Source organism: Halichoerus grypus, chromosome 1, assembly GCF_964656455.1.
Source record: "Halichoerus grypus chromosome 1, mHalGry1.hap1.1, whole genome shotgun sequence".
Taxonomy (NCBI): Eukaryota; Metazoa; Chordata; class Mammalia; order Carnivora; family Phocidae; genus Halichoerus; species Halichoerus grypus.
This window is the reverse complement of record NC_135712.1, coordinates 13154244-13164976: the sequence shown is the minus strand read 5'-3', so window position 1 is coordinate 13164976 and position 10733 is coordinate 13154244. Positions and strand designations below refer to the sequence as shown.

The 10733-nt window shown below is 47.3% G+C and overlaps 1 protein-coding gene across 9 annotated transcripts in view; it reads left to right on the top strand.

Moving 5' to 3' along the window:
- Nucleotides 1-27: 27 nt before the first annotated feature.
- EVA1C (eva-1 homolog C) overlaps nt 28-10733 on the top strand; it is a 71503-nt gene continuing 60797 nt past the window's right edge. For 3 of the 9 annotated variants that reach the window (XM_078079209.1, XM_078079105.1, XM_078079068.1), the window contains exon 1: nt 34-616. In XM_078079209.1, coding sequence (XP_077935335.1) covers nt 457-616 — 160 coding nt within the window. In that variant the 5' untranslated portion in view covers nt 34-456. Of the gene's footprint in view, nt 617-10733 lie in introns of all 9 variants that reach the window. The other 6 variants (XM_078079250.1, XM_078079172.1, XM_078079144.1 and 3 more) reach the window with 6 other exon arrangements.

The following is a 10733-nucleotide window of genomic DNA, read 5'->3' as shown; positions in this document are numbered from 1 at the left end:
TGCCGGGCAGTCTCCGGGGCGGGGACCCAGGCGTGGAAGGCGCTCAAGTTGCGCGGCCCTTGGTGCGCTGCTGGGGGCGCCCTCCGCGGCGGGCAGCGCGCCAGGGACCGGCCTCCGCAGCCGCCGGGCGCGCGAAGGCTACACTTTCCCTTCGGCCCCCCTCGTTTCCTCCCGCGGGGCGGCAGCGGAGATTTCCTCTCGGGGAAACTACGCGAATCCTTCCCGGGGCTCCTCGCCCCGCCCCACTTCTCCGCCCCCTCCCCTTTGCTGGGGAGCCGGTGCTGACCTGCGCTGGGAAGAGGCTCTGGCAGCCTGAGCCGGGAGGTGGCGGGGCGGGCGGTGGGAGGGCCGCGGAGCCGCAGGCCACCGACTCGCCCCGCCATGTGACGCTGCCCTCCGCCCAGGGACCCCCGTCGCGCCCCGGGCCCGCGCCCGCGCTGGGTCGCGCCGGGCACCATGCTTCTGCCTGGACACGCGCGCCCGCCGCCCGCCCCGCAGCCCGCGCAGCATCCTGGACTCCGCAGGCAGGTAGAGCCTCCCGGGCAGCTCCTGCGCCTCTTCTACTGCGCGGTCCTGGTCTGTTCCAAAGAGATCGCAGCGCTCACGGACTTCTCCGGTAAGAAGCGCCCTCCCTCGCCCCGCGCCCCCCGCGCCGCGGTGCGCCCAGGTGAGCCCTCGGCTGGGGGCAGCCTTCCGAGGGGGCACGGCCGGGTTGGATTGAAGTTGAGGCACGCTCATAGCCAGTTTTCTTGCCTGGTGTGAGCCTTTGGCATAGAGGTGGCTGCGTGTGGAGTGATGGCACAGGAGCCCCTCCCCTCCCCAAGGAAGTGGGGGGGGGGTAACATATTTGGAGTTTCTCGCCCTGCTGTTTACCTCGTCAATTTCCCAGCATCGGGTCCTGGCATCAGGGACCCGACTCTGACGGATGCATGTCCCCTGGAGGCTCCTAAGCCCTGTGCCGCGCCCAGCGCGTACAATACACGTGCTGGCCGAGGAGTTGCACTTGGTCTGCCACTCGCATGGTCCCGGTGCGCCCCAGCCAGCCTCTCGGGTACCCATGTAAGGAGACTAGCCCAGGGGACGTCTGACCTGAAGTCTGAGCCGGCAGGCAGGGAGGGAAGCCCGCCGGGAGGTCCGTGTGCCAGATGAGCAGAAGTTTACAGAACTGAGACTGGGGGGCGGGGGCGGGGGGGTCTTGACTTTACCGCCAAAAGGTACCAGCGCCCCCGCCCCCTCCAGTCCCAGTCTCCTTTACAAAAAATAATGACTCCCTCCTCCCAGTAAACGGTGAGGCTTTTCTTTGGGGAGACTCACACAGAATCTCCCGCAGCTGATATCAGTTCTGGGGTTGTAGGTGTGACTCCACGAAGTGAGAGAAGTTTCTGGGTTGATGACGGCTGTAGGAGCCACATTTTTGTATTACCGATGCACTTGCTTAGAGCAACAAAGTCCTTGCAGTTGTAACCGACCTGGGTCTCCCTCTGGTGAAGCTGGAGGCCTTCACCCTTCCGCAGCCCCTGCCCAGCCCAGGAGGCAGCTCTGAACCCCACTCTCCCCCTTCTCCAGGGATCTTCTGCCAAGTCCAGGCTTTTGCCTGCAGGGTCTTTTGCAATCTAATCATGGTAAACGGAGTCACTGCTCACCCCGCTCTGTAGGAGACTAGTACATGGCAGAGAACACTGGCAAACCAGAAGCTGAGTTGGGTTTCTAGTTTACTTACAGAGAATGTCATTGTTAGCTGAGAGCCCTTAGGTCAGAGGTTCTTTGCTTTGAATATTTAATATCAAGGCAGTGTTTCTACCTAGCAAAGGAAGCCAAGATATGCCTATTTGGCAAGCAAACCGTGGTCCTTAAAAATCAAGCACCACAGGGTCAGAATGCTGTGGTAAATGTGCTAGGGAAATGCTTTTCAAGTGCTATTGACTTTTTTTTTTTTGGTAATAGAACTTTTCTTGGCTGCTCAGAAAGTTCTGTATTTGCTGATTTAAGCTATGGAAAGCAGTTCTGAATCCGCCACCCTCTAGCTCTGAATATTGTGGAGAAAGCATTGAAGGCTGACAAGCCATTTTTTTTTTTTTTTTTTTTTTTTTGGTGACATCATTGCAACTGAACAAATATTGCTTTAGGTTAATTGTGGTGTAACCATTAGATTGTTTTCACAGATTATAGACACTCAGAGTTTGTTTCTTTAGTGAAGCAGTTGCAGTATTTGTGGCCGTCTGTAGGTTACCACCCAAGTTCGGAATTGTCTGTATGTAGCGACTGTTCTAGAAGGTGTGCTGGAGCTCTCGAACAAGGGCGCCTCATCCTAAGGGAAATGGATATTTTGATACATGTTCTTCTAAATGACAGTAAATGACAAAAGAATTATTTCCTTCTGCTTTCGGTGTGAACCTGAATTCTAGGGTTTAAAACTCCCTGAGCCGGTCGTAGGTGGTGATACGGCCAGGTCCATCCACAAGCAGCCCCCATTTTAACTCTGATCAGCCTTGCTCCTCAGGGATCTGAGGGCTAGGGAGAGAGTGTCAGGGAGCCTTTTTGGGAGAAGAAAAGAAAAAAAAAATACATCCTCCCAAAGCACAGACATGTTCAGGTTTAAATCTAAATGCTATATTGTGTGGCATTGGGGAAACATTAGAGAAGGCTCAGAGAGAAAGATGGAGTCTTTCAAAGCTGATCGATTTGACTTGAAACCTTTAGGGACCCCCCTAACTGTGTGATATACAGCATTGAGGAAAATTCCCAAGCTCCAATGATGACTGTCTGAGGGTTTAGTTGAATGCTTTAGTCAAAGCAGTGGATACTGATCATGTAATTCCAAAACCCCCTTCCCCCCCACGCTCGGGTCCTCAAAACCTGACACCTGCTTTCCTGGGGACAGGTGGTCCTGCTCTTTTTTATGAACTTGGAGGCATTAGAAACCAGAGGTCTGTAAGGAGACCGTGCCCCCCCCCCCGCCCCCAAGCCTTACACAAATAGCCCAGCGCTGGGGAGCAGCCTTCCACAATGCAGATACTTGCTTGTTTTTCTAAACAAGGGAAACATCAAAAACTGAAGCTGGTGGGGGGGGGGCACTTGGGAGCCCTTTGCCCTGGGAAGAAGAGGATGGAGGAAGGATGGTGTTTCCACATGAAAGAAAGTATCAGAATGTCAGGGGTCCCAGCCATTGTGTGTACAGTATAGGGCCTCGCAGGAGATTAACAGTGCAGAGTTTTGGAAAGTTACTTAAGCCTTTCTCTTCTTTGCAACTCTTCCTTGAGGCTTTTCCTGGGGTTGTCAGCTGGTGTAGTTTTCCTGGGTCATTGATTTTTTTTTGCCCTGAGGATTCCAGCATCGGTTCTCACTCTTAATAAGCCAGGGGACTGTATCCTGGCTTCCTCCTCCCCCTCCATGCTCGTGACTTGTGCTAATCGCCTCCAAGCCTGCTGGGAAAAAGGCTCCCCAAACACCCCGTTCCCTCTCATCCCTGAAGATACTGAGATGCTGCCAACAGCCACTGGAAGGCTGTCATCACTGCATTAAAAACATATCCCAGGAAGACAAGATCAGTTCATGCAAAACTAGTGCCTGTGACCCTTAATCCCATACTCAAATACACTCGGCTTTCATCCATTTTCCTCCTTGGGATGGAGTTCTGGTTTTTTGACTGCATTCCCAAATTGGGGATTTGGCCTGAGAGGTCCAAATTGATCATTGATTTTTTTTCCCCCAAAACAGAAGTGTAATGTCAGCATCATCTTTGTTCAAAGAACAAGGCAGGGATGAGGGCTGAGAGGAGGGAGGGGCGCCATCTTGGGTTCCAGCCATAAAAAGCAAAGGATCCTCCACATTTTGTCCTGCTTTGAAGAGCGATGTTCCAGTGTGTCTCTCGAACTTATTTTTGCTGAGTTGGGTTTCTCAGTTCTTGTTCATTTTTTTTTTTTTTTTTTTTTGGTGATTTTTCTCTCCATGTCTCTCTGCTGAAGGCCGGCAGCATCTTCTCTTGTCTCCCTGCATATCCCCTTTCTTTCTTTTCTTTCTTCTCAAAGAAGTTCAGAGTGATTGATGGGCTTGTTGAGAGGGGTGGGGAGGGATGGAGGGAGGGGAGGGGTGGAAAATCGTTCTAGTTCCCACTCGGAGTCCTAGAAAACTCTCGACTTTTGACAGAGTAGGCATGAGCGTATGTCCACACGTTTGGTTTCACCCTGGGGCATCTAATGGTGAGTGTGGGAAGCAGAAGGGAAGGGAAATGAAACACAAGGAGAGTGGGGCAGCCTTTAAGGTCTTCCTTATACCAAACTGTCCCCAGACCTCGAAGATGGAAGGGGTTCTCTGGGCGGATGTCCTGCTCCCTCCCCAAGCAAACCAGTAGCCCAAGCGAACAAGAAGTGGTGTTTGTTACCAGATCATTTGCAGCCCAGCAAATAAACCCAACCCTAGCTCCTTATTTCACTGGCCAAGAATTTCAGAATGTGGAAAATGGTTAAGTCAATTGATCTTGAAGCCTCAGGGGTGGGAACCAGGTCCTGATGGAGGGGATGCAGTTGTCCATTTAGGAGAGAGCAAACCTTCCCGTTCTGCTCAGATAAGCAGGGTCTCCACCCTGGCGGCACAGGAGAATGGCTTCAGTCTGAACAAATGTAGGGATGCTCAAGCAGCACCCCAGGGCTTCTCTTGTAACTGGCCTGGGTGGGAAGCAGGCACTGGCCTCATTTTGAGAGTTCCCAGGCAACTCTAGGACAGCCAAAGTTGAGAACCACTGCTCTGGTGTTCAGAGGGCAGGACTACGTCCTGCGTGCATGGCTTCATTCAGGGGCACACAGGCATGACTGGCTGTCCCTTCCACCCCTCCTCCAGGACTCCCCACCAGGGAGACCGGGACTGTATTTTCCCAGCCACCGGTTTGTCTCTGCATCCCAGCACACACACAGAGTTCTGCATTTTCTTATGCCTTAGTCACATCACCCCTTTATTCAAGGATTGTCTTTACTTTTCACAAATTTTATGGGATTAAAAGCCAGCTCATAACCAAAGAAAAACAAGCCCAATGTCTGAAGGAGTTGTCCAGCTGTCACAGGAGAAGAGAGATGAAGAGAAGCGTCTGAAATTGCTAGTCTGTTTCCATGGGAAGTAACTACATTTGAAAAGTGTTCTTCTGGCTCTTTCTGGAGCAGAGAAGAGGAGTCTGGGCCAGTGAGTGGCTCCGTAATTGATGGCTCTGCTCTCCCAGGCACTTTATTGGAAAGGGCAGCCTCGCAGCAGTTTCGGGGAAGGGACAGAAAGGCAGAGAGTAAAAGTTAATTGAGCACTGTGTTATCTGATTTCCTCCTCATAGCAGCCCTACGAAGTCAGTATTAGCCTCACTTTCCAGATGAGAACCCAGCCCCGGATGGGTTAGCTAACCTGCCCAAGACCACCCAGCTGGGACACAGAGCAGAGCCAACTCTGACATGAGCCTGGGGGAGGGGGCGCTGGGGCACTTGGCCTCTGTGGGTGCTGGGTGGGGAGCAAGCCAGAGGAATAAAAAGATGCCACAATCTGCCTAACCTTGCGAGATAGTTCATGGAGTGACCACGGCTGTACCAGTTGCCCACTGAGTAGACTGACCTTGCCCCATTCTGTCCTTCAGTACCTTTTCTACCCAGTCCATCCAAAGTAGGTGCACACGGGAGGCGATCCAGTGGATGTAGGAGGAAAAGGTTAGAACTTCTGTCCGTTTCATACTGGTTTCTTTTCAAGCTTAAAAAAAAGGAGTCACGTTTGATTTAAAATTAACATAAAAATCGACAGTTGAACAGTACACAGTTTGTACACGTATCGGAGATATGTTCCCAAAATGTTTCTGCTAATGGGGTTCATGATTTTAAGGATTTGGAGGTCACTGGTCTCAGCCACCCTGTCAACATCTTTAAAAATCTTGAAAAGGCACCACTTTGGGGGTAATATGCACTGAAAGAACAACTGCTCCCTTGTTATCTACCCCTATCCCCGATCTCACTGCCTAGCCTAGCTCCACACTTGTTAGTAAAATTTAGAGGCAGGATTTGAACCCACTAATTGGTTTCCAAAATCCATACTCTTGTCATTCGAGCTAAGTAATGGACCTAGAAGCTAGAGGTGAGGGCTCTCCGAAGTTTTATGATACTAAGTCGCTATTCTAATGAGGCTGGTGTGTTTTTATCTTTCTGGAAGGAAACAGCTTTTCTTAATAACACAAATCCTGGTGTCACCAAGATTTTAGTATTGGAAGGAGAATCTCAGATGGGAACGGTGGCTGACCAAGTGACTCTAGTCTGTTCTCTGAGTCTCTGCTTCTCCCTGGGGGTCCCTAATTTTGCAACCCATTAGCTAACCCCGATGTGTGCACCATCTCATTTAAGACTCTGGTCCAGCTGGGTGTGGCTTGCCTCCAGCACAAGTGAGAGAAGTTGGTGAGTTGAAAATACAATAGTGTATCAAGCACATTAAAGCACTATGCACCAGACCCTGTTCTGAGAACTTTATTAACTCATTTAATCCTCACCACCTGCGAAATGGATGCTATGATAATAAATTGAAGAAACTGATGCAAAGAGAAGTGAAGTAACTTTGGGGGATTTGAACCCAGGCAGCTCCTCTAATACAAAAACAAATACAGTAGTTTAAAGCAATGCCATTTCTGTAATGTTGGTCTCCTAATCCACCAGAGCCAAATTTTTCCCAGGATACATGGGAAATACCTGTAAAGGTATTGTCCACTCCACATCCTGTCTAAAGATAGTACCATATAGCCCCAAAGAACTGATTACGAAATAGGATCTGTAATCCATTTCTGGAAATACGGTAGAACTGATGATCTGAAATTATTTCTCCAACAAAACATCTAGAGCTGCTGAGTAAAATATAACAGACATCCTTTAAATGCATGAATGACTAAATATAAGGGATACACACAGGGAACAAACATGAAGAGGGATCAGAGAACTGGAGAAGTTAGCTGGCACTGACCCTGTGGCTACACTGGGACCTTCTGATGTTCTTTACAACCAGGATTTAACAGGTGCATGAAGACAAGAGATGAGGCATTAGACCAATGTAAAGTGAGAAGTTGGAATAAAGATCTTCCTATAAAGCTGGGACCTGGAAGGGTTAAACATTCATTAAAAAGGTGGATGAGAAACAAATCAGTCTTCTTGCAAAGAAAAATGGCAAGAAAACTTATCTCAGCCTGGGCTCAGGTTCGGAGAAAAAATTAATCTTCCTCAAGAATATGTAATCACAGGCCTGCCTTTTCAAGAGTCTGGGTTTTAAGTTCAAATTATCTTTACCAAGAAACCTCATTTGAGAAACTAACAAAATTGTCCAAGGTTGGTTGCGCCCCTAGATACTTGGCAAAACACACACACACACACATACACACACACACACACACACACACACACATCCTCCCTACATAAAGACATCATCATCACAAGCTTCAGAAGATTCCTACTGATGAAATCTTGCTAATTATGAACACACATCCAAAATTACATTATATAAACAACAGTCAGCAGTAAAAACAGCAGAGTTCTTAATAAATAACAGAGGAAAACTAAAACAGAAAAACAAAAGAGCAAGTATAAAACATGACTAAGGAATGAAAGTCTATAAAGATTTGAAAAAGAACAAAATATATCTGCTAACTCTACTAATACTACTATACTAATGAAAGTGTATTCATAGAAACTAAAGCTTAATGGATAAATCATATATAGCTGAAGAGAGAAACAATGAACAGGAACATAAAGCAGGAGAAATTATTTAGAATTCAGCAAAAAGGTAAAGACATGGAAAATATGGAAACAAGTTTGTAAGAAGGTTCAACATACATCGGATCAGTATTCCAGAGAGAATAGGGGAAATGAGGGAGTGGCAGCACTCAAAGTGATAATATCTTGGAATCCATTTTTGAGAATTAATGAAAGATTCAGGGGTGCCTGGGTGGCTCAGTTGTTAAGCGTCTGCCTTCGGCTCAGGTCATGATCCCAGGGTCCTGGGATCAAGCCCTGCATCGGGCTCCCTGCTCCATGAGAAACCTGTTTCTCCCTCTCCCACTCCCCCTGCTTGTATTCCCTTTCTCGCTGTGTCTCTCTTTGTCAAATAAATAAGTAAAATCCTTAAAAAAAAAAAAGAATTAATGAAAGATTCAGATTGAAGCATCTGAAGCAATATAAATAAAAATAAATTTATATCATCATATTTAAACTATAAATACTAAATACTAAATACTAAACTATAAACTACTAAAACAAAAGTAAAACAATCAGAGAGAGAGAGAGAGAGAAAAAAATGTCATCCATAAAGTCTTTGCAACAACAGTGAAAGCCAGAAGCCAGTGAAATATTTTTCCAGGTTCTGGGGAAAAAACAAAAACAAAAACAGAACAACCTGTCAGAGCAGAACTATATACCCAGCTAAACTATCAAGACAGAGTGTGGAGATTACTACTAACCATAAACTTAAAAAAAAAAAAAAGAGTGTGAAATCAAGACATGTTTAGACTGATAAATGCTTACTGAAACAACTCCCAGAGATGTACTTTGTGGAGAAGGACACTGAGTCTAAAAGGAAGGACAGAAAAAAGGACAGAAGAAAATAAATGGTACAAAGAATGGCACTTTACCTATATTCCTTGCTCTGTCTCCCTTCGTAGAGAGTGCCATCTCCTTGCCCGGAGAGAGATTTCTCAAAGATATCTTGTCCTTTTGGCAGCTAAACCCAAGGGACAGATTTTTGACCCAATTGCACGCTCTTCCACTGCCTTAGGACTTCCAGTCGGAGGTACTCAAGCCTGCTCTATCAGGTGGCCATACAACTGGAGTTCTGTGTGAAAGAACAGGAAATGTTTAATTCTTTCAGGTACCAGATGCTGTGTTAGGTATGATACAGGGCTACCTTAAGTTTCCTCCTCAGTGGGTTCATGCACACACAGAAACAAAGCAGCTTGAAGGGTGAATGGTAGATTTGGCAGGTGGCATTCTCCAAATGGTACCCAAACCCCAGAGTGTGGAGTTGAGGATTTAACAGTGTGCCCATAGATCTCCCAGACAGGACTCTGACCAGGTATAGATTTTTTTCATTTCCATACCTGCTGTTCTGGACACCTATATCACTTGCTCACTAGGCCCCCAAAATGGAATTTCTCCTGCATTAATAAGCTAGGGAATGAAGTGATGTTTGGGGTTAGTTTTGACCTGAGGGCCAAGTTTTCCACACACAGAGAACCAGGCAGCATTAAAATTCAAAACTCAGGCCACAGAATCTGAAATGTATGTTTGCAAACTGTCTGATTTCATGTCTGCCTCAGATGTCTCTTGAATACAAATCGCCTCATTTGGGGTTGGAGGAGCAGGGAGAAGGAAACCTAAGAATGATCTCCAAAACAAATCTTTAATTCGGATGAGTATAATAGAATGTAATCCCGTTTCAAGTCTGTCAGCATTCCTTTGATGATTACAAATGAGTCCCTTTTCCCCTGCAACGTGGGGGAATAATCTGGATAAAATAACCCTTTTTGTCTGCAAGGGCCAGTGTGATGCATACTCATGACAGCCTACAGAGCAGCATGTCAGGGTATGAGCAGAGTGCTGTGCTACAGAGTTATTCCTTTCTTTCTCTGGACTCAGAAGATTTTTCACTCTTTTTATGTGCACCAGCATGTGAAGTTCTCAGGCCTAGAAATCATAAATCATCATACTGTCCTCTGGGACAAGAGAGACATGGGTCACCCAGCCCTGTGCCCCTCTGCCTGTTTGACGGGAGACAGGTGGAAACGAGAAGACCCCAACTCATCAAGAAGGCCGGCTATTACAGCTTTTGAGGGATACGCTTTAAGGAATGCACACAATTTTAGAGCCCCTTTTCTACTGAAAAAAAAAACGTACCTCAACCCCGAATCAGGCTTACACACTTCTTTTGGTCAATTTGGTCGTGAAATTAAGGCGTAGGTATTTTTAAACTCCTTCCTCCATTCTCTGAGGCCTAAACCATGCAACACGCCTTCCAGAGCTAGCAACGCCAAATGCTTTTTGGACAGGTTAGACTGAATTCAAACACGGCCCTGTCCGCAGCCTCAGGATGAAAAGTGGTCTCGATGGCCTGGAGCTGTAGGACCCGCTATGTGGAAGTGGTCACGGCAGGCTGTGGAGAATTCCACTGAGCAGGTCTTGAGGTCATGTCTGTTCTGCGTCTTTAACCCCTGGGGTTCAAGTGTGAAGGTTCCTCTCTTCTGATTTACCTTTTTTTTTTTTTAAGCTAGATGCCCCAGGATTTTTTTTCTCCAGAATTTTGTCAATCAATCAATCTATCTATCTATCTACCTATCTAGAAAGTGGGGGTGGGGGGAAGGGGGCAGAGGGAGAGGAAGAGAGAGAATCTTAAGAATTCTAAGAGGGAGAGAGAGAATCTTAATCACTGGGCTCGATATCAGGACCCTGAGATCATGACCTGAGCTGAAATCAAGAGTCCAATGCTTAGCCCCGACTGAGCCACTCAGGCACCCCCTCTCCAGAATTCTTTTTAAATGGTTATGACTCCCTAAAGCCACCAATCAGTGCTTCAGGGCAAAAGGCCTGCCGGTCTCAGACTTCTGTGTTTGTCTCTGGTTGGTCCAGGCATGTTATTTGGGGTTGTCAACCTTGACCCCCAATGCCATCTGGTCCTTGTAGTAGATGGCTATCTTTACCTGGTGAAAACTCAGCTTGTCCTAATGTTTAGTCTAAACCAGTGGCTTT